Here is a 27950-nt window from a genome sequence, read left to right as displayed (position 1 = left end):
AAGGGCACTGTCCGCTTCCGCCTTGCTCGGTAAAGGACCAGGTAGGAGACAGAGGGGCCCACCCGCCTTCCCCCAATAGTCAAGCCTAGGGAAGAACATCTCCTTTCTTGCTCTTTAATCTCGCCCTTCTCTCTTGACACAGTTCCAGCAGTGCAACCCTAGGGGCCAGCTCCAGAAATCGGGCGGGGGTGGGGGACCTGCCCCGGGGTCCCAGCCCTAGAGCGGAGCAGGGGCGCCTCCTTCCGGCCGGCGGTCCGGGCGGTCCCCCGCGGATGTCCCGGCCCTGACAGGCCCGGGCATGGTGTCCAATCGGACGAATAAATAGGGGCGTTCAGTGGTCGGGGCGGTTCAGGCGGGCTTGTGGTCCGGGTGGCTTTTGAGCGTGTGGAACTTGACGCTGTCCAGCTTCTCGAAGCGCTTCCCGCAGCGCTCGCACGTGAAGTTGTACTGCACCTCTGCCGTGTGCTTCTTCATGTGCCAGTTGAGCGATGCGCGCTGTCGGCACTGGTAGCCACAGATCTCACACCTGGGGGAGAGCCCGCAGGAGGCATGGGGGGCAGGGGTCAGAGTGGACCGGGCCAAAGAGCAGCACCGGGGAGGGGTCGCCTCGCCTGGGGGACTGGGCCCAACCACTAGGGCGGGGCCGGCCCAGAGAGGGGCGGTGCCACCTGGGGATACTCTGGAAACCCCAGAGGCAACGCTGGGGGCATCACCTGCCTTAAGCACTGCCCTGGGCGGGTCCGGGCCCGGATGCCCTTCCTCCCAGCCCCTCGCGGAAGCCCGTCACTCACTGCAGAGGTGTCTCGCCAGTGTGCGTGCGCCGGTGTACCTCCAGGTGGTTCTTCCTCTTAAAGGACTTGCCGCAGGTTTCGCAGGTGAATTCACGGACACCTGAAGAAGACTATGATAACTAAGGCAGCTAAAATGAAGCGCAGCTACATCCTCGCAGGAGGCTCGGAGGCTGCCTAGGAAGGCGATTGGGCAGAGCAAGAATCTGAACTCGGATCCCTGAGGGGCACAGGACGCAAACTGCCAAGCCTGAGTGGGCCTGAGTTTGACCCGAATATTGCACCTATTGGGGCGATTTCACATAAAAATCCAAAGTTCCAGCTTCTCGAAAAAGCTGAAGCCATGCCCTCCTGCTGGGCACATGGGGAGGCACCAGCGCTCCCCACGGACCTATATGCTATGACCTGGGTCAGGGAGGTGCTTGAGGCAGACAGAACAGAAATTCTGTCCCAAGTCCACTTCCCTACCCTGGGTGGTTCAGTGTCCCCGCTCAGTCCTGAAACAGCTCTCACATAAGAATTGCTTGCCGAAGTGGGGCGCCCAGGGGCCAAGCTAGGGGAGAGACAGCCAGCCCCTGCCCAGCTACACATGACTTATGATAGCAGGTGTCCTTGTGACCATGCAGCTCCAGCTTACTGACCACTGGGGACGTGCCCAGTGAACTGCTTTACTTCCACCACCTCACACCAGCCCTTGTGGTGGATGTGGAGGAGGCTCTGCGAGAGGCAGCCCCGGGCCCAGGTTTCACCCTGCTCCCAGCCCTGGCTTCCAGGCCCAGGGCCCCCTGCTTGCAGCTCAAGCTGCCAGCCTGGCCCTGGGCCTGACCTGAGTGAATGATCATGTGCCGCCGCAGGTGGTTGGATAAATAGAACTTCTTGCCGCAGCCAGGATGAGGGCACACTTTGGTCTTCCCTTTCCGATGCACGAGGTTGACGTGGTTCTGGGGGTGAGAGGGGCAGGAGTGGGTGCCACGGGCCCACCTTAGAGCTCTGCAGGGTGGGGACAGATGGGGGCTGGCTGGGTCTTGCCCTTGCCCTTGGGAGGGACTCCCAGATCCAAGCTGGGGCCCAGGGGCACAACTGGGATGAAAGGACAGCTTAACTGGGCACCTGCTCCAGCCAGGCTCTGGGCTGGGGCATCGGTCAGCCTCATCAGAACCATGTCAGAACCATGGGAAGGGGCTGCCACCAGCCCAGCTTGTGGATGGGGAAACTGAGGCTCTGGAGGCTTAGTGGTTTGGTCTTGTCTTACAGGTGGGCAGTGTAGGACTGGAGTCCAGGGCTGTCAGCCCCACAGTGACTCTTTCTGTGCTGTTGAGCTGCCCCCAGAGCCTGGAGCAGGCAGCCCACAAGCCATTCATTCCTTTGTTCTTTCATTCTTTAACTCACTGGCACAACTGCTCCAGCGTGCAGCACCAGGCCTGGCACACAGACGGGGCTCAATACGTGCTTAATGAAAACATCACTTGGCAAATTCAAAGTTCTCTTGGAGCCATGTCCTGCGCCAGGAGTGGGGTTGTGATGGAACCCTATCTCTGCTCTCAGGGCACCCTTCCAGACTCCAGAGGGCACACTGCAGGTATGTCCTGGTGGTGCAGTGAGTGATGGGGGTGAGGAGGGGAGTAGGGTGGGCTTCCTGGCAGAGGGGCAAACAGAGTTAAGCTTGGAGAGAAGGCATCCTGAACTGACAGGGTGGCCTGGGCAGAGGCGGGGAGAGTTCAGGTGCTAGAAGAGGGGGAGTGTGGGGGGAGCCCCTGGGACCAGGCAGGATACAGGGTGTGCAGAAGCAGTGGCTGGCCGAAGGAGGCAGGACGGGTGGGGCTGGAGAACAGGAGGGGAAGGCACAGAGGTGATGCCTGCCTCTCTGTGGTGAGGCTGAGATCAGCTGGGGCTGGGTGGGTGCATGGGAGACAGGCCAGTGGTACCTGGAGGCCTCGCCCCCACGAGCCACAGTGCCCAGACGCATTGCATATGCGTCTATCTGGGTGGGGGGCTCACCTGGAAGCTGCTGAGGGCCACGTAGACCTGGCTGCAGCCCTCGTAGGGGCAGTGGAACATCTCCAGCAGGCCATCAGCATCCATCACCCGCGACCTCTTGCTCCGCCGCCTCCTAGAGGGAAAGGGGCCTGTGACATCAGAGCTCCTGCACCAGGAGCCGGTCCTAGTCCCTGCCCCCGCCCGCCCTGGAACCCACTTCTCGGGTTCCTTGGGGATCTCGTAGATGATGGCGGACATGTCGCTGCCCTCGAGCTCCTCCCCGTCGGCCTCGGCCTCAGGCTCGGTGCTCTCAGGCGCCGTCGCAGCCAGCTCGGCCATCTCAGGGGCCACCAGCTCCTCCTTCTCCTCCTTCTTGAGCACGTACAGGTCCTCCTTCTCTACGGGGGTAGACACAGAGTGAGTGCCCGCGGGGACTAAGGCTGTTGAGGAGCTCATTCTGGGGCCACTCCTTGCCCTCCCCTTGCCAGGTCCCAATGTGACCCCCCTTCCAGCCCCCGGACTGGCATGGCCCCCCCAGACCTTTCTTGGTCTCAATGCCTGTCATGGCAGCAGGGTCCATGGTACTGGGTGGGCCACCCTCCGGCTCTGTCTGTGTGTAGGCAGCCACGCCCTCCATCATGGCACAGGGCACCTCATCGCCCAGGCCCCCTCCAGGGGCAGTGCTGCCGGCTGCCACGTTGAGGTGGATGCCCTCGGCTGTGAGGGCATCGTAGCCGGGGCCGGCGATGATGATCACCTGCGACCCGGGCACCATGCCTGGCATGGGACAGCTGGCCACCACCTCACCCAGTGCCTCCTGGGGCACGTTCTCAAAGAGGGTGCCGGGGCCCGGGCCCACTTGTACGGGCACGGGCACGCACACCACTGTCTCCAGGGCCTCTGGCCCGCTGCTGGCGGGGTTGGGGCATAGCGGAGTGCCCTGCTCGGCCAGGCTCTCCACGTGGTGGACGTCGAAGGGGATGTGCACGCCCTCCTGTGTGATGAGCCCACTGCTGCCAGCCGGGCTGGTGGGCGTGACTGCCGCCGTGGCCACTGTCGCCTTGGTTGGCTGGCCCTCGGGGGGCTCCTCGGAGTCAGAGCCAGAGCCAGAACTGGACGAGTCGGAGCTGCCGGCCACTAGGCCATTGCCCACTGTGGTGACAGAGGAGAAGGGACGGTTACAACACTGTACAACAGCAGCAGCTGGTATCTGTTGAAGCCCCCCTGCCCCAGGGGCTGGGCACTGCGACTCCCCTGTAAGAGCGGTCAGCTCAGTCCCATGTCCTCCACTGTTGCCCCTGCATGCTGGGGTGTCCCCTGCCTCAGCCCCCAGACCCACATTCAGGCTTCCTGGCCCCTCCTTGGGGGCCCCTTCTCAGCCTTTTCTGTTCTTATGGGCTTGGCAAGCTCTCGCTGGGGCTTCTCCTCAGCTCTCCACTCACCCCAGCGTATTGGTTGGACTAGCCGCGTTAAACACCGCCCTCCTCCTGGACACCAGCCAGGTGTCCAACAACTGGATTCAGTTCTGACACCATCTGTCCGGAGACCGTGTCTGACCCCGCACGTTAAAGGGCTCAGTCCCACAAGACTGCCCCCACTTCAGATACCAGTCCCAAGTCCCGAATCACCCACACTTCCGGCTATAAGGTTGAGGTTCAGGCAGCCCTCTGCTCAGTTTCAATAATTTGCTAGAATAACTCACAGAACTCAAGAAAGTGATCTGCTTCTGATTACAGTTTTATTAGAAAGGATACATCTCAGCATTTGCCGGATGGAAGAAAAACGCAGGGCAAGATAATTGTGTGTGTGTGTGGGGCAGGGGTCTGTCATGGAGCTGCCAGGCTCTCTACAGACACACCCAGCACCTCAACATGTCCACCAACCTGGAAGCTCTCAGACCCTCACTGTTTAAAAGAGTTTTAAACATTTTATGTATTTATGCATCGGCTGCGCTGCAGGGCATTCAGGGTCTTAGTTCCCTGACCAGGGATGGAACTTGCGCCCCCTGCAGTAGAAGCAGAGAGTCTCAACCACTGCACCGCCAGGGAATTCCCAAAAATTTTTATAAGGAAATGGCTACCCACTCCAGTATTCTTGCCTGGAGAATCTCATGGATGGAGAAGCCTGGCAGGCTACAGTCCATGGGGTCACAAAGAGTCGGACACGACTGAGTGAAGTTCACTTTCTCCAGCCCTCATCTGCTTCTGGGGGCTGGGGGCGGGGCTGAGAGCTGCCACCGGTGACCGGCTCCCATCCTAAAGCTATCTAGGGGCTCCTCCTGGAGTCACTTCATTGGACTGTTCCCCAGGTGTGCAGCACGCAGGATCTTAATTCCTCAACCAAGGATCAAACTCATGCCCTCTGCAGTGGGATCAGAGGCCTAACCACTAGACTGCCAGGGAATTCCCCAGCAATAAAGTATGTTTAAATTAAGGAATGTACCTTTCTTTTCCCCTGCAATGCTATCGCACACTTAACAGATCACAGTTTAGTGTAAACATAACTTTTACATGCACTGGGAAACCAAAAAGCTCATGGGTCTCACTTTAGTTCGATATTTGCTTTATCGAGGTGGTCTGGAATCCAATCTGCAATGTCGCCGAGGTCTGCCTGCATCTATTTTTATTATAGTGTCATCTCTCCCCATAGCCTGGTGCCTCTGGTGGACAGTTCTCACCTGAGCCTCCTGTGGAGGGACAGACTGTCACACCTCACTGCGTCCTCCACTGCTCTCTCTGGTGTGGGGGGGTCTTATGGGCGTCTCAGACTCTGGTTTGAATCTCCCCTCAGAGAAAGGCTCCAAGACGTCCCTATCTAAGCCAGTGGCAGCTGTGCCTGTCCGGCTGCTCAGGCCAAAGTCCTGGGGCTCTTTGACTTCTCCCTTTCACACCCACTTCCAATCTGTCAGCAAAACCTGTTGGCCCTGCTTCCAAAATACATCCTGGGCAGGCAGCTTCTCCTACCCCCGTCCTGGAAATCCTGGGCAGAGTCCCACCAGCCCAGAACATGCACTTCTTTCTCCTGGGTGCCCCTGCTCCCATCCTTGTCCCCCAGCAAGTCTGTCTTGTCCTTAGGGGTCAGAGGGAGCCTGTGGACACCTGCTTAGGTCACCTCCCTTTCTAAGAATCTGCTCATTGCTTCCTGTGGAAGAGACAGGCCAGCTGCTCAACAAACAACCCCCTCCCCCGCACCCGTCTCTTCCTCCTGACACCTGGTGGACTACATGTCCCAGCAGCCTTTGCTGTTAGGTGTGGCGATACAGCTGAGTCCCAGTGGATCGACAGTGGAAGTGAGCTGTGTCAGGTCACAGGAGGTGGGGTGCATTTCTGTCAGCCTCTGGCCTTACCTCTGTTAATGCCCTTCCCAACTGACTTGACATAGTAGCCAAACTCTTCCATGGCCACACAGCCCGCAATCTGCCCCCGTCACCTCCTCTCCAGCCCCACTGACCTCCCTTCCATACCTGGGGATGCTGGGCAGGTTTCTGCCTCAGGACCTTTGCACTGGCCACTCACTCTGCCAAACCCTCTTTCTGCAGATGCCTGTGTGGGCTCCTCCCTCACCTCCATCACAACCTTCCTCAAGTGGTACTTCTTCAGGGATGCCTTGGACCACTTTGTCTCAAATTGCACCCTTTTCTCTCCTGTTTTCCCCCCAATACTTGCCACCTTCCACTGCACTCTAGGCTTTACTTGTTTATCTTGTTTACTGTCTGCTTCTCTAGATGGTAAACTCCACAAAGATGGGGCGGTGGGGTGGTCCCTGTGCACAGGGTGCCAGCTGATTGGTCCACGTTGAGCTCAAGTTTGTAAGAATGAGGGAACCCAAGACCAAGGCCGTGATGAAGGCCAAGGGGGCCGGGCATCGTACCCAGGCATTTGGTACTAATATCCACATGCAGGAAGAAATTGGAGACTGGACAAATGAATGACTGTCCCTTCAGTTACTCACTCGAGACACAGCTGGGGTATACTGTCTGGGTACTACACATCACATCTACACTCCCAGAGGGTCATGTGGCGAATACAGGCTCTGGAGGGGGATCCCAGTACCCATTCCTCCACCTATGTAAAGTGAGGGTGCCTGCTAACCTCTCTGGGCCTGGGGCTAACTTGGCACCTACCCAGGGGGTGTCTGGGGGTATTTAAATGAGTAAATAGGATAGTAGGGCTTATGGTAAGCACCTCATCAGTGTTTCCCATCATAGTTATTATAGAATAATAATATTCCCTGACCCATCCTTGACTCATCCCTAGGCAGCAACAGGCATAGGGTCGGGGGCGGGGGGGATTGCCCCTCCTTTTTTTTCTTTTAAATAAATATTTATTTATTTGGCTGCACTGGGTCTTAGTTGCAGCATGTAGGAGCTAGTTCCCTGACCAGCAATCAAACCCAGGTCCCCAGCATTGGGAGCGAGGGAAGTCTTAGCTGCTGGACCACCAGGGAAGTCCCGATTGCCCCTTCTTTTAACACTCTGTAATCTTTAGGGTGGACTGAGCCCTGTGGCTCCACCCTGGAGAGGGGGAAGCTTCCTAGAGAGTAGGGGCCTGGCCAGGGCATGTGCCTGGATCCCCAGTGACAATGCCCAGCTGTTAAGTGGACACTAGACTTCTTGCCAGTTAACAATGACATTAATGACAGAATTGGCTGTACACCCACCAGCATCCCGTGGTCCTGGTGGGAGGTCTGCCCTTGGCAGAGAGCTGGTAAGGGTGCTGTTGAGGGGCCAGGGCTGGCACAGGGACACAGCCACTCCCTCCCCCTCCCCCCGACCAGTGCTTACAACAGACCTGGCCAGTTGCTCCCGGCATTCACTCCTTAGAGCCCAGATCCAGAAGCCACTGGTGTCACAGCTGGGCTGGGCCGTCAAGGGACCCTTTGGGTACCATCCCCAACCTAGCCAGACACAGAGCCAGATGGGCCAGTCACGTGACTCCCAGGAGCCTTGGTTTCCTCAACTGCTAATGACGGGGCAGTGGGGAGGGTCCAGGGTGGTTCAGGGCAGGGTCTGGCATCGGGGGACAAGATGGCCATGGGGCTGGCTGCTCTCTGGGAGCCTGGCTGACACACCATGGGACAGCCGTTGGCCGGGGTGCCCACCCGGAACACCTCTCGCCCACGGCTTCCCCTTGGCCAGCTGGGACGCCACCTGCTCAGAGATGCCTGCCAGCCCTGGTGGCTGACCCCACCCTCAGCTCCAGCAGGGTGCCTGGCCGTGGGCCCCAGGTTCCTCTTGATGCCAAGCCCCTGAGGCAGGTGGGCAGCCCCTCACCACCCACAACGTCTCCTCTGCTCCCCCACCAGAGCCAACAGGGCCCTCCTAGTCCTGAGCAGGCCGTGTGTGTGTGTGTGTGTGTGTGTGTGTGTGCGCGCGCGATGTGGGATGGCAGGTGAAGGGCTGGGGCAGTGAGAGATGAGCGGGTGGGGCCAGTGGTGGGGGAGGGATAAAGGGATGAAAAGGGGAGTGAAATGGAGGAGAGACAGCGGAGGAGAAGAAGAAAAAGGCAGGAGATGATGTGGGGGGCAGAGAGAGTGAGGATGAAATACGGAAAGATAAGAGGGGGAAGTGGGAACCAGAAAAAGGTCAAGAGCAGAGAATGGGGCACCGGGAGAAGGTGAACAGGCTGAAGGAAGGGCAAGAGGGTGAGGTTCCTGAGAAAAAGCCAGAGGAAGTAAAGGAGAACAAAGAGGCCAGGAGAGGCCCAGCACCTGCCAGTCCCTCCAGCCGCTGAGCGGGGTTCCTGGATCCCAGCCCGCCTGCCCCTGACCTTGGGCACACTGCGCCACACCCTGGTGGTCCCTTCGCAGAATGGGGACCAGCTCTCGGGCTCTGTACGGACTTAAGGACGGTACGGTCACCCAGCACCAGGGCTGTGTTACTTGCTGTGAGGTCTGTGATGCTGGCCTGATGCCGGCAGGGCCCCAGACCCCACAGGCCATGGTGCGCCCTCTCTGCTCCCCCAGCAGACCCACCTTTGTCACTCTCGGGGTCCGAGTCGCTGAGCGGCTTCAGTGGGGAGTGCAGGTCTTGGAAGTAGCGGTGCCCGGCTTCACACTGCCACACAGCCGTGGTGTACAAGCCGAAGGTGGGGTCCAGCTCAGCCAGGTGTGGCTCATAGGGGCAGCGGTGCTTGTGGTCCTCGTACCAGATCACCACGTTTTTCAGGCAGTTCACATTGCGTCGCCGCCCTGCGCATGCAGGCCCGGGGCAGCGTGAGGGGCAGTGCTGGCCCCCCAACCCTGCCCAGCAGGGCCCAGAACCATCCTCGGCCTTATGGCTCCTATAAGAGGAGGTTAAGACACCCTCCTGAGTCCTGGCCGGGCCTATCCCCAGTACACAGATGAGGAAACTGAGGCTCAGAAATGTGAGACCTGCCCTGGAGACAACAGAGGCTGGCCAGGGACTGTCCTCACTGTTGGGCTCTAGTCTCATACATGACAAAGCCTGGTGCCTGGCAGGTGCGCGGCAACTGTCAGCTGCCGGTTATAGTTAGGATCGTCCTCATCAGCTCAGCGTCTCCCGCCTGCCCAGTTCAGTCGCTGCACCCTGGTCTCCCAGCTTTCACCTCTGCCCCTACCCACCATGGCCAACAGAAGGCACCTCTGGACACTTAGGCCAAGTCACCACCCTTCTCTGCTCATAATTTACCGGGGCTCCCATCTCACCAGGGGTAAAAGCCAAAGTCCTCCCCGAGGTTCCCCAAGCCCTGCGTGTCCTGCCCCGTCACCCCCCGCCATCGCCTCCTCCCACTGCTCCCCTGATCACTCCACTCTAGGCTCAGGGCCTCCTCCCAGATCCTCACCTACAGAAGTATGGTCCGGCCTTAACGGCCTCTGCAATGGCTCTGCTCTCCTCTTCCAGATACCTACCCTGCCCCTCGCCCTTGGAGCTGGACTGCCTGGGCTAAAATCTCAGCTCTGCCATTTCCCAGGAAGCAACTCAGCTTCTCTGAACCTCAGATTCCCCTTCTGGGCCAGGGGAGGATAATGGTCCCTTCCTGAGGGCTGCCAGAGGCAGGGAGTGACGACATCCATAGGGCCCAGGAGAGGTAATGGTACCTAAGATTCCTGTGATGATCCTAGCCCTGCAGCCGATGGGGAGGAAGGTGTGCCCTTGACTTTCCAGGCTGGGGGATGTCTAGGAAAGGTCCTGAGGGCTAGGGATGGTGCTGGGGCCACCAACCCAGTGATGATCATGGGGTATCACCAGCAGCCACCTCTCCCGCCCATCACTTGCCTCCTTATCTCCTTTGGGATTGGGAGTCACGGTCTTAGCTCAGCTTCTGCGTTGGACCATGAGAAGGGGAAGGGGAGGGGCTCACTGCCATCAGACGGATGTCCCTGGACCACAGGCCCTCACCCTGCTGGACGTGGCCTAAGACCTGCTGCCCCAGGGCTCGGGGTCTTGGTCAGGGGGTTGGGACCAGGAGCTCCAGCCTCTGTTCCAACAGTCCACACCCGGCTCCCCTCGAGCCTGGCACACCACAGGCCCTGTAGGCTGGGGCACAGACAGTTCCTTCTGCTCTGCCTGGCTCCTCCCCGGCTGACTCCCACGCACCCGGCAGGAGAGCAGAGGAGCGGACGGGACCCCTTGGGAGATACACGGACCTGGGTTTGCGGTCTGGCCTGGCCACTTTCTGGCTGTGCAGCCTGGGGCAGTGACTCAGCCTTTCTGGGTCAGATGGGGGCAATGAGAGCACTCCTGCTGGGCATAGCACTGGTTCAGGTTGCCTCCGACCCTTCCTGGCCCCACTCCCACCCAAGCCCCAGGCTGGGTCAGGCCTCTCCTATGGGCCTCCTGGTGCCCCTATGTCCCCACTCTAGGCCTGCTTGGCCTGCCCCCACCCTCCCCATCTTTCCCGTGAGACTGTGGGCTCTGGGAGGGCAGGGCTGAGTCTGCCCCATCTCACATCGTGCCTGGCATGCGTGGGCCCTCCATAAACCATCTGCAAAGGAGTAGGGTGGGAACCAGCCACAGAGCCACTTACTCCCATCACCATCCCCACCCTGGCTGCAGCCCACTTACTTTTCTTCCGCTTTGGCTTTTTGGGGACTTGCTCCCAAGGCTTCCTGTAACAGAGAGGGGAGGCAGTGGGGAGTGACCTTGGGGACTGATGATGGTGAGACCCTAATCCTGCTCGTGTGGGACAGCATGGGGCTTCTGCTTCCTGGGCCTGGCCTGCTGCCCACAGCGGCTTCACTTGGGCTCTGCTGCCCTGGCACGTGGTCTACCATCATCACCCACCTCCCAGAGTGGGAAACTGAGGCCCTCAGCGTGAGGCCGCCTGCCCAGGGTCCCCAGGCTGGGGAGAAGACTTATCAAGAGGGAGTTTATTCGGGGAGCCTGACTGAATCAGGAGAGACTTTAAAAGTGCACTGCTGGCTCAACGTTGAGGACTCTGCCTGTCGATGCAGGAGACACAGGTTCGAAACCTGGTCCGGGAAGATCCCACATGCCGTGGAGCAAATAAGTCTGTGGCCACAACTACTGAGCCCATGTGCTGCAACTACTGAAGCCTGTGCACTCTGGAGTCTGTACTCTGCAACAAGAGAGGCCACTGCAGTGAGAAGCCCACACACCACAACTAGAGAGTAGTCCCTGCTCTCCACAACTAGAGAAAAACCCTCGAAGCAACGAAGACCCAGCACAGCCAAAAGTAAATGAGTCACACTAATAATAACAATAATAAATGCACTGCTGAAGCCAGAGACTGGAGATAGAGAGCAAGGGGGCCTGTGAGGGGCCAGGACCTGAAAATGGCCCAGCAAGACTGCAGGAACCCCAGCTGGACAGCCCCGAGGAAATGGATTCTGCCAAAGCTCTGAGCAAGTTTAGAAGCAGGTCTCTCCCTGGGTGAGCCTCTAGGCAACAATGGCATATCAGGCTGATACTCTGATTTCAGCCTTGAGACCCTGAGCTGAGAATTCAGCTACAATGTGCCAGACACCTGACCTGAAGAAATGTGAGATCATAAATGTGTGTACTTTTAAAGCCACTGAGTCTGTAGTCAGTTGCTACCCAATGGCACCATCATAGACTTGACCTCAGACTGCCCCATCCAAGGTCCTGTACATTCTGCCCCTGAGGCTGGACCAGGGTCCTGGGGAGATAGTCATGCCCTAAAGGCCTGCTCGACGAGGGTCCTGCCCAAAGGCCATGCCATTGTGTCCACCTGCCTCCAGAGCTTTCCCCCGCCCTGCCTGGGTCCCCACACTGACTGTGGGCCCCAGTGGGCCATGGCCTGGGGGAGCCCAAAGCCGGGGGGAACCCCATGGTCTCCTATACCAGGATGGCCACCAGATCTGCCAAGCAGATTCCTGACCCCACGTAGGCCTCCCAGCTGCGGCCCAGCACAGGTTCTGAGATGCTTTAGAGCCATCTCTCCTGGACTGGCCAGGGCCTCCCTCCACCTTCCTGCCACCACGCTTCAGGGTCTGCCCACCTGATTCAGACTGCTTCTCTGCTCTTCCTCATCTAAACCATAGCAGCACGCTCTGGGACTGTGGGTGAGCAACCCTGCCTCCCCGTGCCTCAGTTTTCCCATCTGTAGTGGGGCTCATAACAGTACCTTCCTCATGGGGTTGGCACGACTGACGTTATAGGCATTGTAAAGAGCCTGGTAATTATTCACTCAGCAAATGGTGATAATGGTCACATTGTTGTTTAATCGCTCAGTCGTGTCCAATTCTTTTACGATCCCATGGACTCTAGCCCGCCAGGCTCCTCTATCCATGGGATTTTCCAGGCAAGAATACCGGAGTGGGTTGCCATCTCCTCCTCCAGGGGATCGAACCCAAGTCTCCTGCATTGCAGGTGGATTCTTCACCACTGAACCACCTGGGAAGGCCAATGATGACCATTATGATTCTCAATATTGTCACAGAGCCAGGACCTGGGACACTGGTCTCCTTACTGTGGCTAGGACCACCCGCTTGCCACAAATATCCTGACAGCCGGTCTAGGGTCTCTCTTCAGCTCCAATGCCCACCCTCTCTGACCCTTGTCCAGCCTGATGACAGGTCTCAGCTCCCATACTCCACGTCTGGCCTCAGGACAGCTCTTCTGGGCTCCTCTATCTCTCCTGTCCAGGAATCCGTGCCCCAGTGTCCCATCCCAGGAGCCTCTATGCCCTCCCACGGCCCCACCTCCCCTCCAAGGGGCCAGACTGGTTGCCTCAATTCTCACCCAAACCCAAATCTAAACACCCACGACCACTTCCACCCATTCATAGCCTCACCATGGCTGGGGTGCGGGGAACTTCACTTCGTGGTGGAGACAGGCTTGGTGTCACTCAGACCGGAGTTCAAGTCTCATCTTTGCTACTGACTGCCTATGTAATCTCAAGCAGGTTTTGTCCCCTCTGGACCTCAGTTTTCTTATCTGTGAAGTGGGGATAACTGCAGTGCCTCCCACACAGAATTGCCATGCAGGTTAAAGGAAGAAATATCCCTGAGTATATTTTCTGGAATACTCATGTGTTGTGCCCCAAGGTCAGGTTTTGTAACACCACACACAGCCTGGGGTGTCTCAGTGCCTTGCCCCAGTCCTGCAGGCCCACACAGCTCCAGCTCAGTCAGACAAGCTTCTGTAAACACCACTTTCAGCTTAGGAACCTCCAGGAGCTCCCTCTGGCCAGTGATTCTCAACTCCAGCTACACAGCTTCAGCTCTTCAGAAAAAATATAGAATCTGCACCTCTACCCAGACTAATTGAATCAGAAACTCCAACAGTTGCCACGCTGGCCTGAAGCTGTATAAGCTCCTGGCATTTCCTGCCCTGCTCTTTCTTGGGCATATAAGCCAGTCTGCTACCCTGGGGAGGGAGGGAGTATAATTCAGCAAGTTCTGGTTGATTCCTGATCCCCAGAATCTCCTCTGAGAGAAACGTGTGAATGTACACAAGTGAAAACCAGGGCAGATCAGGGTTTTGTTGCAGCATTGCTTGCGATAGGAAATAAACATTGTAACAGCTAATATCCAGACAGCTCATTAAGTGCCGGGCACTGTTCTAAGCATTTGGGTGTAATTTAACTCTTTTAATCATCACATCAACCTATAAGGCAGAAAGAGAAAAATTCCTTCCTTAAAGGTCATTTTTAACACCAAGGTTCCGTAAAGACCTCAGCCCTCTACCCGAACAGCTAACTTGGGGTTTCCTCTTCACCCGAGTCTCCCCAGGCAGAGGTGCTCCCCAAGAGCCAAGAGGTTGAGGGATTGTAAGGGGTCCTCTGGGAGTGTGCAGCCTTGGTTTCTGGGAGTGGGCCCTATGCAATGCCAGGTGGGTCACTGGAACCTCAGGATGGGTAGGGCTGGGAGGCCTGGGATGTTCAGTCACAGCCCCAGGCTACACTGTGGAGGTTTAAGCGGATGAGGCCTTTGAGGTTTCTGGGGCCAGTGGGGACCTCGGAACCGTGCGGCTTCAGGGAGGCGGGGCCGCCCCTTCAGAGCCGTTAGAATGCTTGGAGGTGGGTCCCATACCAGGATTGGGCAGCCAGAGCCCTAAGGGGCGGGGCCAAGGGCCCAGGAGGCGGGTCGAGAGGCTGGACGCATCCTAGGATTGGGCAGTAGGAGCGGCGGGAGGCGGGGCCGCGAGCCAGGCGCGTCCCAGGACCTGCAGTCGGAGACCCAGGCCGGCCGCCGGGGCGCCGGGCGGAGCTCACAGGTGCCAGGGGCGGGGCCTGGGGGCAAATGGGGCGGGGCCAGGCTCAGCGGGGATGGGGGCGTCTCCTCCCTCACTCCCTCCCACCCTCAAGCCGGGCCCCCTCACCCGTGGCGGCCGCTACGCTGGCCGCGCTCCAGCGAGATGAGGTAGGCGGCGAGCTTGGCGTCGCTCCAGCCGCTGCGGCGCCGCAGGTCCACCCAGGGCCCGTGCGCCTCGCCCAGGTACACGCGCCTCACGTCGTACTTCTTCCGGGACTCGAGCCGCCGCCGGGCCCGGTCCGATTCTGTGAGCCGCGGCCGGCCCCGCGCCTTGCGGCCCGCCGCGCCCTCCTCGGCGGCCGCCTCCCCGCCTGCTCCCGCCTCAGCCTCCGCCTCCGCCTCGGGCTCCGGCTCCCGCTCCGCCATCCCCCCCTCCCTGGTTACCAGCCTCCCCCGTTGTTAGGAGCCCGACCGGAAGTGGCGCGCATGTTCCGCGCCGGCGGGAAATTTCTGATGGACTCTCACTGCCCCTCGGCGTCAAAAGGAGACCGAGAGCAGAAGCTGCGCATGCGCGCAACAAACGCTGGCAACAACTGCCTCTCTTCTTAATCCCTTCTGTTAAACTTTTGCGTAAACAGAGGCGGAAGGGATAGTTGAAGGTATGAGGCTGACCGGGGAGGAAACAGTGAAGAGAACCCGTAGATCCCCGGGGGGTAGGGGATTCTTCCTCTGTACCTTTATCCTGAATGCACTGCGGGGATGACAAGGGAGCTGTCAGTTCGGGAAAGCCCTTGAAAAGGCATGACATCAAGCATTAAAGGGGCAGGGACACCACACTGCCAGAGAGGAGGCAAGGCAGCCCCAAGCAGGGAGACTTTTATTTGCTGTACACGCAAAGGTCATCTCGTGCTTTCACACCAGTCCATGGACTATGCTCTCGTGACCACCCAGGGTCAGCTCTGGCCCTGCTGTTGTCGCTGCTGACTGTCTTCTTCTTCTTCCTGGCCCTCCGGTGGGGGTGGGGGTGGGGGTGGCTCCTCCAGCTCTGAGGAGGATGCCAGGAGCTCCCCGGAGGACCCTGACAGGCGGAAGACCACCGGGATCCGGGCCAGAGCTGGGTTGGTCTCCTGAAGGCCCTGGATCCACTTGGCCAGCGTGGCCTGGTCATGGGCACCCGCCACGCATATGGCAAAGACAGGGCCTTCCTCCACTGTTGGGAGAGATAGGCCCTCAGTTTGTGCAGTGGGGACTGGCCCTCAGTTTATTCAGCCCCCTCATGCCCACACTCTTTAAGCTCCCTTTGCCTTTTGTGTATGTCCAAGCCTTTGCACACACAATCCCCTCCACCTAGCCTACCCATTCCATGCTTCACCTGGGTGATGCCTCCTGATTCTTCAGGGTTCCACTGGAAATCCTCCTGACTCCCACCAGAGACTGAGTTGTGTACCTCCTCCCAGGGACCCCAAGAATGTAACATGTCTGTTCCACCAGTGACCTGAGGGGAGGGACTGGACCTGTCCTGGTCATGCCCAGTAGCCAGCACAGGGATGTTCCACAGATGTTTGAAGGAGGAAGTGACAGAGGGCTGATAGGTCTAGAGCCCCTGAGTGGGGAGTTTCGTGCTTTCGTAGAGGCGGCACCCCATCCCATGCAGTGTTCAGAATCCGACCTGTCCCGGTTTTTACCTTCATCAATGTCAAACTTGTAGTCATCCCAGCTGCTCCTCCCGTAGGCCAGGTCTAGCTGCATCGGGTAGTAGAGGTTCCACTCCTCTGGAATCTCCTCCACTTCCTGCCCCGGGGAGGCGGTGCAGGCAGAGTCAGAGGCCCCGGGTCTTGAAGCTACCTGTGGCCTCTTCCCTGGTCCCTGCCCTCCCGTCCCCCTATCCCCTCGTCCCCCTCCACACCTCTGAGCCAACTCACTCTTCCCACTGCCCTGACTTCCACTCTGGGCCCTCACCCGTTCCTCAGGGGGCAGCAAGTCAGCTCTGAGGATGTGGTAATAGACACATTTGTCTCGAAGCCACAGGGAGAAGGGGCCCTCAACGAAGATTGGGCGGGCTGGGTCGTGGCGGGCCAGGGCGCTCTGCTGCTCAGGACTCTGGATCCCTGGTGTGGAGACACACACACATGGGGTGGGGGTGGGGGGGGTAGTTCTGGCTCAGGGGCTGTACCCCAAGGCCCACAGAGACCTCCCAGCAGGCTCAGTGAGAATGCGGCACTCCCTCCCTCCATGGGTCCTTACCTACGATGTGGGTCTCTGTAGGATCCATTGTGTCAGGGGAGTCTTTCGGCAAAGGCATCTGTAAGGAAAGCACGGGTGGACACTTGTGGCCCCCACAGCCCCTACGGGGGGGGCGGGGGAGAGAGAAATGGGGAAGGGGGATTCTAGTCAAATTCAGGGCCCCTCTGAGGCCTAAATACTGGGCCTCCCACACATCAGTCAAGACCACCACCTTCTTGCTTCTCTCAGATTGAGCCAAAGCCACTGACCCTGGGGATGCTCATGGGGAGGGAACCCTGGAGCCAGCCCACCCGTGTGAAAATCCTGCCTCTGCCACTGTCTGCGTGACCTTGGTTGCATCACTGAGAAGGGAGCTGCCATAGACCGCTCAAGGAAGAGGAAGGCCATGCCTGGAATACAGTGAGTGTGGGGAGGTGGGGTAGGAGTAGAGGTCCAGCTGGGCCAAGGGCCCTGGAATCTAGATAAGGCTCCACCAGGGAATCAGGGCCTGTCTTCCAGAATCACTCCAGTTCCTGAAGGGGGCCTGGCCCTGGGAAGGTGGACGAGGGTGTGGCCAGGGGTGACTACCTGGTAGGTGGTGACCCTGGCGCTGAGATCAGGCTCCATGTGCCGCAGGGCCAAACTGGCCAGGTCTACAGGGTCCTGGGGCAGGTCCCGGGGCACTGGGAAAGGGTTGATATTCTTGAAGCGGGTGAACCACAGCTTCATGCGCACCAGCTTGAGCATGGGATAGCTTTTGCGGCCGAATATCTGCATGAGCAGGAACTCCGTCTCGTTGTTGGGCATCACCCCTGTGCCAGGCAGATGCAGGCAGAGCCTCAGGGAGGGAGAAGAAGAGGGAAGGGATGACGGGACAGAGAGAGATGACAGAGATGGGGGGTGGGTGGGCGGAGGTGGACTCCAGATTGAGAGGCAGAGAGGAAAGGTCAGAGCCGAGGAACCACGGAGTGGGTAGAGGGTGGAGACATGGGAGAGGGAGGCAGCCCCTGGCCCCACTCCAGCCTGCGGGCCTCACCATGGTTCTCCATCTGCTCCAGGACTGCAATCCCGCACTCCTGCTGCCGTGGGTAGTGGAGGAAGATGCTGTGGAAGATGTTGCGAGGCCGGAAGACCTCCTTGGGGAAGACGTCAAGGAGCAGGTTGTAGACAGACAGGTCCCGCTCGACGCCGTACTCGCGCATCTTGCGCAGGGCCAGGTAGATGAAGTCCACGTGGCCACGCTTGTGCACGTTGTACTCGGCAAAGTTCTGCACCGCCCGCACGAAGTTCGCCTTGTCTCGTGTCCCATCCAGCGCCGGCCTAAACAGCTCTTCGTGGACTGCCAGGGCCTTGACGGGCCGCCTGGGGGGCTCGGGTGGGCGTGGGACCAGCGACGAGTCAGGGTTGTGGGCGGCTGCACTGCAGCGGAGGCCCCGTGGGGCCTGGGGTGGCACCTGCAGACGGAGAACCACCGCTGGAACCTGGCGCCTCCTGGTGCCCCTGGAGGACTGCCCAGCCGGCTCTTTGCTAGGAGAGGTGCCAGCGGGCATCCCTAATGGCCTCTGAAGAACTGTGGTGCCCTGGTTACAGACCCATGACCAGGCGCCATCACAGAGTTATCAGTTACCATAGCCAGATAGCTATGGTAACATCCCCGTGGAGGCAGTGTTCACCACGGAGAGGAACAAACACCCTCTGACACAGCAGTCTTGCATCTGGTATTTAAATACGACCGCTCTAAACATATCTGCCTCAGATGACATTTGTGCATCGGCTGCATCAGTAGAAATGGGCCAAAGGTGCATCAGCAAGGAAAAAATTAAGTAAGTGGCTATGAGCCTGGACAAGGAGCACCCACCACTGTAAGGCACATGGAGAAGTGTCCTGTGACCAGGAGTGAGCTCCAAAGTATAACATTAAATGAAAAAAGGGAAAGTGTGAAACAGTGTGTACAGTAGCATCCCATTTGTGTTAAAAAAAAAAAGCTGATATATATATTTGGTCCTCACTATTTGCAGATTCCATGTTTGAGAATTTGCCTACTTGCTAAAATTCATTTGTAATTTGTAATTCAAAAGCTAATACTCAAGGCGTTTTCTGGCCATTTGCAGACACATGTAGTTGAATTGCCCACCACCTATATTCCCAGCTAAAGTAGAACAAGAGGAGGCTCTGCCTTCTTGTCTCAGCTCCCTTGCAGTCAACAAGTGTCCTTTTACTTTTTTTTCAGTTGTGCTGTATGGCTTGAGGGAACTAATTGCCCAACCAGGGATAGAACTTGGGCCCTGGCAGTAGGTGAGTCCTAATCACTGGACCTCCAGGGAAGTCCCTTATGGAATAGTCTTCTGTTCCAGGCATTGTGGAGCATTTCTGAGAGTGAGGTTCATTTAATCTTTCCAACTGTCCATCAAAGGAGTGCCTCTTCGTGTATCCACTTTACAGAAGAGGAAACTGAAGCCCAAGGAGATGACACAAGATGCCTGGTGTCATGAAGTTGCACAGCAGCAGAGCTGAGACTGGAGCCCTCAGTCCTACTGCACCCAATAACCATCCCAATATCCTGCTTAGGTGAGATTTAAAAAAAAAGCATTCAGCTAAAGTGAAAGTGTAGGCACTGCTACAGGTGATACAAGCATAGGGCAAAAAGCAGAAAAGCAAATTCTAGAATGCCCCAAAGAAGGGGAAGACACTACAAATGAGATGACGCAAATGAAATGCATAACTCAGGGTCTGGGCCACCGGAAGTGTTCAATAAGGGAGCTATTAATACTGTCACCATCATCTTCATCTTTGTTGTAATTTAGGGTCATGATCACTTAGGTTAAGGGAAGGAAATTCAATTTTCTGCTCACATCTTTACAAATAAACGCAGGAGCTAACCAGAGTCACCACCCAAACCCACTCACCTCAGACCTTCTTAATTTTAAGTTCAAGACCCTCACCCATGGGGACACCAACACTTTTTAAAAAAAAAATATGTATTGATTTATTTGGCTGCATCAGGTCTTAGTTGAAGCATGCAGGATCTTTCGTTGTGGCCCATTAACTCCCTAGTTGCATGCCAGCTTAGTTGCCCTGGGCATGTGGAATCTTTCCAGACCAAGGATGGAACCCACATCCCCTGCATTGTAAGGCAGATTCTTCACCACTGGACCAGCAGGGAAGTCCACCAACACTTCTTAAAATGAGCGAGAGACACGGGAGCTCCCTGGTGGAACAGTGGTTAGGATTCAGCACTGTCACTGCCAGGCCCGGGCTCAGTCTCTGGACAGGGAACTGAGATCCTGCAAGCCATGTGGTACAGCCAAAAAAAAAAAAAAATGAGTAAGAGGGGCTTCCTGGATAGCTCAGTAGGTAAAGAATCCACCTGCAATGCAGGAGACCCCGGTTCACTCCCTGGGTCAGGAAGACCCCTTGGAGAAGGCATAGGCTACCCACTCCAGTATTCTTGGGCTTCCCTGGTGGCTCAGAGGGTAAAGAATCTGCTTGCAATGCAGGAGACCCAGGTTTGATCCCTGGGTTGGGAAGATCCCCTGGAGGAGGGCATGGCAACCCACTCTAGTATTCTTGCCTGAAGAGTCCCATGGACAGAGGAGCCTGGCGGGCTACAGCCCATGGGGTCCCAAAGAATCGGGTACAGCTGAGTGACTAAGCACAATGAGTGAGAGACATTCTACTAGCACTCAGGGCAGACAGACCAGCCAGACCCGGCCCCACGAACACCCCTCCTTTTCCCCTCTCCCCTCCGCTCTTCAAGCTGGCTTCACTGAGTGCATAGTGAGGGCTTGGGAGCAGATCCCAGGCCTGCCTGTCTCTTCCTCCTCCCGCCCCCCCACCCCAAGACTAGCGGGTACCTGAGAGAAGGGGGCTCCCGTGAGGGCAGTGCTGCAGATGCTCCCCCAGCCCCGAGAGAGGCCCCGGGCCAGCAGGATGGCTTGGGCCCAGCTCATGCCTTTGCCTGTCGGACAACCACCTGGCAAGGGAAAAGAGACAGCATCAGTCTGGCAGCCCACCGGCTGAAGGCGATGAGACCTCTCTCCTGGGCAGAGGCCATGTCCCTGAGGGCATGGCTAACGCACTAGCTCCACTGGTCTCTTCATCGACAAAGTGGAGCAGGAGTGACGATTACAACTGGGGTCCCTGTTCTTCTGGACCAGATCCCTTACTGTCTGGTGGAATTTGCTTCTGCATTGGTTCCCCTCCCTGCCGGATCATTCTGTTTTGTTTAATACCTTTATTTGCATGCCATAGAGTTGACCCTTAGTATAAAACTGAAAGTGGTTTCCGTAGCTGAAACAACACTGGGTTGAACTGCATGGGTCCACTTATAGGCTGACTTCTTTCTTTCTTTTTCATATTTATTTTTGTGGGACTTCCCTGGCAGTCCAGTGGTTAAGATTTCACCTTCCAATTCAGAGGGTGCAGGTTTGATCCCTAGTTGGGGAGCTAAGAAACCACATGCCTAAGATTCCAGGTGCCTCATGGCCAAAAAACCAAAAACATAAAAATAGAAATGTACCATAACAAATTCAATAAAGACTTTAATATATATATAGGCTGTGCTGAATCTCAGCTGTGGCATGCAGGATCTAGTTCCCCAACCAGAGACTGAATCTGGGCCCCCTGCTTTGGGAGCACAGAGTCTTAGCCACTGGATCACCAGGGATGTCCCTGATTTTTTTTCAATATATACATACTACAGTATATAGCATGACCTGTGGTTGGTTCAATCTAAGGATGTGGAAGCATGGCTATGAAGGGCCAATTGTAAAGTTATATTTGGATTTTACCTTGTGCAGAGGGTTGGCACCCCTAACCACTACATTGTTCGAGGGTTGATTGTATATTCACAGAATTGTGCAGCCATCACTAAATCTATTTTTCGAACACGCTTGTCACTCCTGTCCCCCCCACCCCCACAAAAAGAACCCTATATCTATCAGCAGTCATTCACTCAACCCTAGGCAACCCCTAATCTACTGTGGCCTCTGGGAATTTCATGGAGCTTCCCTTGTAACCTAAATGTAAAGAATCTGCCTGCAATGCAGGAGGCCCGGGTTCAACTTCTGGGTCAGGAAGACCCCCTGGAGAAGGTAATGGCTACCCACTCCAGTATTCTTGCCTGGAGAATTTCATATTATTGGAATCATATATAATATGTGCTCTTTTGTGACTGCCTTCTTTCACTTAACATGTTTTCAAGGTTTATCCATGTTGTAACATCTAACAGACTTCCTTTCAACTGCCAAAAAAAAAAAAAAATGTTCACGATATGGATTTAACCACATTTTATTTACCCATTCATCAACCAAGGAACATTTGGGCTTCTTCCCACTTTTTGACTATTATGACTGCTGCTGCTATGAACACTTGTGTAGTTTTCGTGTGAACACATATTTACACTTCTCTTGGGTATATACTTAGAATCAAGTTGCTGGGACATATGGTAACTCTATGTTTAATCATTTGAGGGACTGCCAAAGTGTCTTCCAAAGCGACTGCACCACTTTACATCCCCACCAGCAGTGTATCCCAACCAGCAATGTATAAGGGTTCCAGTTTCTCTGCCTTCTTGCCAATACTTGTTGCCGTCGGCCTTTTTGATTATAGACATCATCCTAGTGGGTGTGAAGTAGCATCTCATTGTGGTTTTGATTTGCATTTCCCTAAAAACTAGCAGGAGAAGGCAATGGCACCCCACTTCAGTACTCTTGCCTGGAAAATCCCGTGGACGGAGGAGCCTGGTAGGCTGCAGTCCATGGGGTCACTAGAAGTTGGACACGACTGAGCGACTTCACTTTCACTTTTCACTTTCATGCATTGGAGAAGGAAATGGCAACCCACTCCAGTGTTCTTGCCTGGAAAATCCCAGGGACGGCGGAGTCTGGTGGGCTGCCATCTATGGGATCGCACAGAGTCAGACACGACTGAAGCGACTTAGCAGCAGCAAAAACTAGTAATGGTTGAGCATCTTTTCATGGGCTTACTATCCATTGTGTATCTTTTTCAGAGAAATGTCTATTTAGATTCTTTCTCCATTTGAAAATTAGGGTATTTATCTTTTTTTTTTTTTTTTTTTTTACTATTGAGTGGTTTTATTGAGTTGTTCATATTCTGGATCAGTTCAGTTCAGTCGCTCAGACCTTTATGGTTCAAAACTACTTTTTCCCGTTCTTTGAGTTGTCTTTTTACTTTCACGTTATTACTTGCAGCACAATTTGTTGTTGTTGTTTAAATAAGAGGTTTAGAACAGGAAAGGCTCTTAGGAAATGTTTTTTGAGTGTTAGTTGATATTACTGTTGTGCCTGTGTGTGCATGCTCATTCATGTCTGACTCTTTGCAACTTCATAGACTATAGCCCACCAGGCTCCACTACTCATGGGATTTCCCAGGCAAGAATACTGAAGTGGGTTGCCCTTTCCTGCTCCAGCAGCACACGGTTTTAATTCCAACAAAGTCCAGTTTTCTGTTTTTCTTTTATAGCTGTGCTTTTGATGTTGTACCAAAAAAAAACCATTGCCTGGTTCAAGGTCATGAAGATTTACTCCGATGTTTTCTTCTAGGAGTTTTAGTTCTTACATTTAAATCTTTGATCCACTTTGAATTAATTTTTCTAAATGGTTGGTATGAGGAAGGGGTTCACTTCATATGGATATCCAGTTATCCTAATACTATTTGTTGAAGAGACTATTTTCTTCTCCCTGTTACTCTTGTTGAAAATCAACTGACCATAAATGTAAGGGTTTACTTCTGGCTCTCAATTCTGTCCTATTGATCTGTATGTTGAGCAGTACCACATTGTTGTGATTATTGTAGCTTTGTAAGTTTTGAAATTGGGAAGTGTTAAGTCCTACAACTTTGTTCTTCTTTTACAATATTATTTGGCTATTCTGGATCCTTCACTGTCACATATAAATTTAAGAATCAGCAGTCAATTTCTGGGAGAAAAAAAAAGTTCAGATTCTGATAGGGATTGTGTTGAATCTGTAGATCAATTTGGGAAATAAAGAGTTGGACACAACTGAACGACTGAACTGACTGAATAATATTAAGGTTTCTGATCCATGAACATGGGATACCTTTCCATTTATTTGTTGTTGTTGGTTTAGTCGCTAAGTTGTGATCGACTCTTCTGAGACCCCATAGACTGTAGTCTGCCAGGCTCCTCTGACCATGGGATTTCCCAGGCAAGAATACCGGAGTGGGTTTCCTTCGACAGGGGCTCTTCCTGACCCAGAGATGGAACCTGCATCTCTTGCATTGGCAGGCGGATTCTTTACCATTGAGCCACCAGGGAAGCCCTCCGTTTATTTAGATCTTCTTTAATTTCTCTCAAAAATGTTTTACAGTTTTCAGTGTAGAAGCCCTTTACTTCTTTTGTTAAGTTTATTTGTATCTTATTCTTTATGAAGCTATTGTGAAATTTCATTTACACATTGTTCATTGCTAGTGTATAGAAACACAGTTTATTTTTTATGTGTTGATCCTGTATCTTGCAACCTTGCTGAACTTGCATTAATCCTAATATATATATATATATTTTTTTTAAAATTGGATTCCCTAGGATTTTCTACATCCAAGATCATGTTATCTGCAAAGAGAGATAGCTTTACATCTTCTTTTCTAATCTGGATGCATTTTATTTCTCATTTTTGCCCAGGTGTCCTTGCTGAACCTCGAGTGCAAAGGTGAGTAGAAGTGGCCAGAGTGCACGTCCTTGTCTTGTTCCTGGTCTTAGGGGGAAAGCATCCAGTCTTTCATCATTAACTATGATGTCAGCCATTGGATTGTCCACAGATGACCTATTGGGTTGAGGATATTCCTTTCTATTACTAGACGCTGAGTATTTTTATCAGAAAGGGCATTCATTATATTTTGTCAAATGATTTTTTTTTTTGCATCTATTGAACTCATGTGAATTTTGTCCTTTAGTCTATTAATATCATGTATTACATTAATTTTCAACTGTTAAATTCATATTGCATTTCTCTGATAAAGTCCACTTGGTCATGCTGTTTAATTCTTTTTATTTGCTGCTAGATTGGGATGCAAGTATTTTGTTGAGGACTTTTGCATCCATATTCATAAGAGAACCTGGGCTAGAGTTTTCATTTCATGTCATATCTGTTTGCTTTGGTATCAGGGTAATGCTGGCCTCATAAAATGAGCTGGGAAGTATTTGGCTCACTCTTACCACCATTTAAACTTTCTCTAGCATCTCCTTCCGCCTCTGCTCCACATCTCTGTTCCATTTATAGCACAGCTTCTCTCAAGAGGTGTCTGCATATTATACTCCTTTCTCACTCTTTCCTACTTGGCTGCTGCCCCAGCCACTCCACTGACACCACTCCTGTAAAGACCGCTTGTGTGTTCTCCATTTAACAAAGCCAGTGATTATTTCTTTGGCCTCATTTTGCTCAATTTCTCAGAAGTATCTCGCATGGGTGAGGCCCTCCTCCCATGCTGATACTCTTGATTTTCTTCCTAGCACCCAGGCCTGTTTTTTAGCCAGTCAGCAAGCCCTGCTTCCTTCTCTAAAGTCTGCAATGTTTGCAAACTTGAATGTGCAGATGAATCACTGAGGATCTTATTAAAATGCAGATCCTGATTCAGCAGGTCCAGTGGAGCCAGAAACTGTACATCTAACAAACATCCAAGTGATGCTGATTGCTGCTGGTCTGGAGACCAAATTTTGAGTAATAAGGCTGCAAAGAATCCCACATTCTGAATTTATCTGTCTGCTACCCTAAGACATCATTCAACTACCAAAAGAGGTGTTCCTCTCCTCTCTGTATTCCTGTAGGCAGCTCTAATGGTTTTTTAACTTTGTTCATATTAGAATTATCTTGGGAGCTTTAAAAAATTCCCATGCCCAGGCCATACCCCAGATATACTGAATCAAAATATACAGAGGTAGGGCCCAGGTATTAGCATTCTAAAGCACCCCAATGACTCTAACACGCACCTGAGATTAAGACCTTATTCTAAACCTTTGCTATTCAAAGAGTATCTATGGGACCAGCTACATTTGTATCATCATCTGGGAGCTTACGAGAAATGCCAAATCTCAGCCTTAATCCAGACCTACTGAATCAGAATCTGCATTGTAACAAAACTCCCAGGTTTCTCCTCTGTGTGTTAAGGTCTGAGAAATGATGATCAACGTGCTGATGCTCCTAAATGTTTATCACCAGTCCTGAACCCAAGTCTCCTGACCTAACTGCCACTTTGGTATTTTCCCCAGCCATCTCAAACTTATTTTGCTCCAAATCATATCCCTGCTTAAACATGTGCCTCCTCATCTTAGCCAATGACATCACCGGCTGCTAGTCATTCAGATCACAAACCTGGGAATTCTGAGTCCACTGTGTCCCTCACTCCCCCAGTCCAATTCATCAGCTACTTCTGTTGCTTCCAAATCCATCTTAAATGCATCCATTTCTCTGCAGGCCACCACTCCAGTCCATGATCTCTTTTCACCTATCTAGTCTCAACTTCTTTCCTTACCTGCCACCAGTGGTCTCCCTGCAGTGGTCAGAGGGAGCTTTTTAAAATGTAAAGTAAATTTAGTGTTCTCTGCCTAAAATCACTGAAACAGCACACAAAATTAAATCAGACAGAATCTGCCCCTCAAAACTCACCTCTTATTATTGGCAGCTCCAGCTACATTTGCTTCTTAAACAAGTTGGCTTTATTCTAATCTCAGAGCCTTTGAACTTGCTTTTCTCTCTGTTCAGAAATTTATTCCCCCAGATTAGTCTCTGGTCATTCAGGTCTGTAATCAAATAAGAAGCCTTTCCTGATCACCACCCAACTCCCAATCTAAAGTCCCATTACCCTGATGAATGCATTTTAAGCAGTTATTAGCATCTGAAATCATGTTTCACTTATTTCTGATTTGTTCAATGTCTGGCTCCCTGGGGAGAATGTGTTTTTGTGCGTGTGTGTGTGTGTGAAATCACATGTTTCACTTATTTCTGATTTGTTCAGTGTCTGGCTGGCTCCCTGGGGAGATTGTGTGTGGGGGGTGTGTGTGTGTGTATGTGTGTGTCTGCCTTATTGCCCTGTCTCCAGCACCCGGGACAGTGCCTGGTATAATGTAGGTAGGTACCCAACAAGTATATCAGTTTAATCGGGAAGAGCTAAATTTCTACCAAACTTCTAAAAATCAGAACCCCTAAGCAGGATGTACCTACAGCAGCTCTGAGGCTGGCTGCCAGGATTTTGACTCCTTTGGGTGACAGCGACAGACCCGGGGTCGAATTCCAGTCTAGTGGCCGACTTGCAGCGTGACCGTGATAGAAGGCTCTAATCTCTCTGAGCCTCAGCTGTCTCATCTGCAAAACTGGAGATTAGGAACGTGGAAAGGTAGGTAAGCAGAGTGCGGCTTTTGCCGGCACATCCCGGCCCGGTACGCCGAAAGGTCATGGTGCCCTGGCCCGGAAACCGGGGTTCTCCGAGGCCTCCCTCCCGCACTGCCAGCCCAGAACGGACCTCCCCGGTGCCCAGGAGTTCGCGCTTGCCTCTCCACGCGCGACCTACCTACTCACGCGGCTGGCCGCGGAATCCCTGCCCGTTCTGTCTTGCCGCTGGGCGCCGCCATGTTGCCCAGAGATGTTCCGGGTCATGGGCCGCCAGGGAGACAGCAAATCAAGACCGCCGGTTTAGAGAGGTCCCGCCCCAAAGGGAGAAACGCCAATAGAAAGGTGGAAAGTCCTTGGTCCCGCCTCGAAAGGAGGCAAACGCCACCTTTAACTAGGTCAACAGCACAGGGGACTTAGGAATTTGCTTCGGGAAGGAGTGACTGAGCATTGCGAAGCTGGACTTGGCGGGTGAGGGGAGGGGTGGGGGAGTAAGGGGCGGAGGTGTGTGTTTGTGAATACAACTGGGCGGCCCCAGTTTTCCCACCTGAAATGTGGGAATGAAATATTAAAGGTGGAAGTGATGTGGATTCCTTCACTTGTTCAACAAATATTTGAACCAGACGCTGAGTTTTCAACATTATCATTAGTGACGGAGATGTGCTTGTGCATGCTAAGTCGCTTCAGTTGTGTCCCATTCTGTGAACCCTATGGATTGCAGCCCACCAGGCTCTTCTGTCCGTGGGATTTCCCAGGCAAGAATACTGGAGGGGGTTACCACTTCCTTCTCCCAGGGATCTTCCCGACCCAAGTGTCAAACCCGTGTGTCTTACGTCTAACCTGCATTGGCAGGCGGGTTCTTTACCACTAGCGCCACCTGGGAAGCTCAAGTGGGGACAGGCTGTTAATCTAGTTTCGTGGGTCTGGGCTACTGCTTACTCCATCTGTGCCTTGATTGTCT

At 54.1% G+C, this 27950-nt stretch overlaps 2 protein-coding genes and 1 long non-coding RNA gene across 13 annotated transcripts; 1 reads left to right on the top strand and 2 right to left on the bottom strand.

The window, feature by feature from the left end:
* Window positions 1–100: 100 nt before the first annotated feature.
* ZNF653 (zinc finger protein 653) lies at window positions 101–15028 on the bottom strand. 2 transcript variants are annotated; one of them, XM_043466537.1, is made up of 9 exons: window positions 14533–15017; window positions 10792–10835; window positions 8739–8954; window positions 3306–3917; window positions 2983–3163; window positions 2787–2898; window positions 1615–1729; window positions 792–891; window positions 101–526 (listed from the first exon to the last, which is right to left on the bottom strand). In XM_043466537.1, exons 1-9 carry the CDS (start codon window positions 14829–14831, stop codon window positions 349–351), a joined length of 1857 nt encoding a protein of 618 aa, XP_043322472.1. In that variant the 5' UTR covers window positions 14832–15017; the 3' UTR covers window positions 101–348. The 2 variants fall into 2 exon arrangements, with proteins under 2 accessions (XP_043322472.1, XP_043322473.1); XM_043466538.1 differs by lacking the exon at window positions 1615–1729 and having other exon boundaries at window positions 14533–15028.
* LOC122440386 lies at window positions 14337–24402 on the top strand. Of its 3 annotated transcripts, XR_006269095.1 has the most exons (4): window positions 14337–14427; window positions 16878–17048; window positions 17687–18451; window positions 24289–24402. It is a non-coding gene; the product is annotated as an uncharacterized LOC122440386 (long non-coding RNA). The 3 variants fall into 3 exon arrangements; XR_006269094.1 differs by lacking the exon at window positions 24289–24402 and having other exon boundaries at window positions 17687–18639; XR_006269096.1 differs by lacking the exons at window positions 14337–14427; window positions 24289–24402 and adding an exon at window positions 14964–15064 and having other exon boundaries at window positions 17687–18639.
* Window positions 15266–27270, bottom strand: ECSIT (ECSIT signaling integrator). Of its 8 annotated transcripts, none has more exons than XM_043466543.1 (9): window positions 27171–27268; window positions 26821–26973; window positions 20483–20601; window positions 17665–18082; window positions 17217–17440; window positions 16650–16707; window positions 16365–16513; window positions 16091–16196; window positions 15266–15615 (listed from the first exon to the last, which is right to left on the bottom strand). In XM_043466543.1, the coding sequence occupies exons 2-9, from the start codon at window positions 26963–26965 to the stop codon at window positions 15359–15361; spliced, it is 1476 nt and encodes a 491-aa protein (XP_043322478.1). In that variant the 5' UTR covers window positions 26966–26973; window positions 27171–27268; the 3' UTR covers window positions 15266–15358. The 8 variants fall into 8 exon arrangements, with proteins under 8 accessions (XP_043322478.1, XP_043322476.1, XP_043322483.1 ...); XM_043466541.1 differs by having other exon boundaries at window positions 26821–26965; window positions 27171–27251; XM_043466548.1 differs by lacking the exon at window positions 27171–27268 and adding an exon at window positions 26270–26403 and having other exon boundaries at window positions 26825–26962.
* Between the last annotated feature and the right edge of the window lie 680 nt (window positions 27271–27950).

The sequence above is a fragment of the Cervus canadensis genome, chromosome 4 (genome assembly GCF_019320065.1).
Source record: "Cervus canadensis isolate Bull #8, Minnesota chromosome 4, ASM1932006v1, whole genome shotgun sequence".
NCBI lineage: Eukaryota > Metazoa > Chordata > Mammalia > Artiodactyla > Cervidae > Cervus > Cervus canadensis.
The sequence above is the reverse complement of the archived record's forward strand: the minus strand, read 5'-3'. Positions and strand labels throughout refer to the sequence as shown.

What these genes read in the sequence shown, in the direction of transcription:
- ZNF653 (XM_043466537.1), bottom strand. Translation starts at nt 14,831, where the DNA reads ATGGCGGAGCGGGAGCCGGAGCCCGAGGCGGAGGCGGAGGCTGAGGCG. An exon ending in AAAGCCAAAGCGGAAGAAAA is followed by an intron (nt 8,955 to 10,791) that starts GTAAGTGGGCTG and finishes CTGCATGCGCAG; the next exon opens with GGCGGCGACGCAATGTGAAC. An exon ending in AGGCATTGAGACCAAGAAAG is followed by an intron (nt 3,164 to 3,305) that starts GTCTGGGGGGGC and finishes CTACCCCCGTAG; the next exon opens with AGAAGGAGGACCTGTACGTG.
- ECSIT (XM_043466543.1), bottom strand. Translation starts at nt 26,965, where the DNA reads ATGAGACAGCTGAGGCTCAGAGAGATTAGAGCCTTCTATCACGGTCAC. An exon ending in CGGGAGCCCCCTTCTCTCAG is followed by an intron (nt 18,083 to 20,482) that starts GTACCCGCTAGT and finishes CTCCGTCTGCAG; the next exon opens with GTGCCACCCCAGGCCCCACG. An exon ending in TACAGAGACCCACATCGTAG is followed by an intron (nt 16,514 to 16,649) that starts GTAAGGACCCAT and finishes TCTCCACACCAG; the next exon opens with GGATCCAGAGTCCTGAGCAG.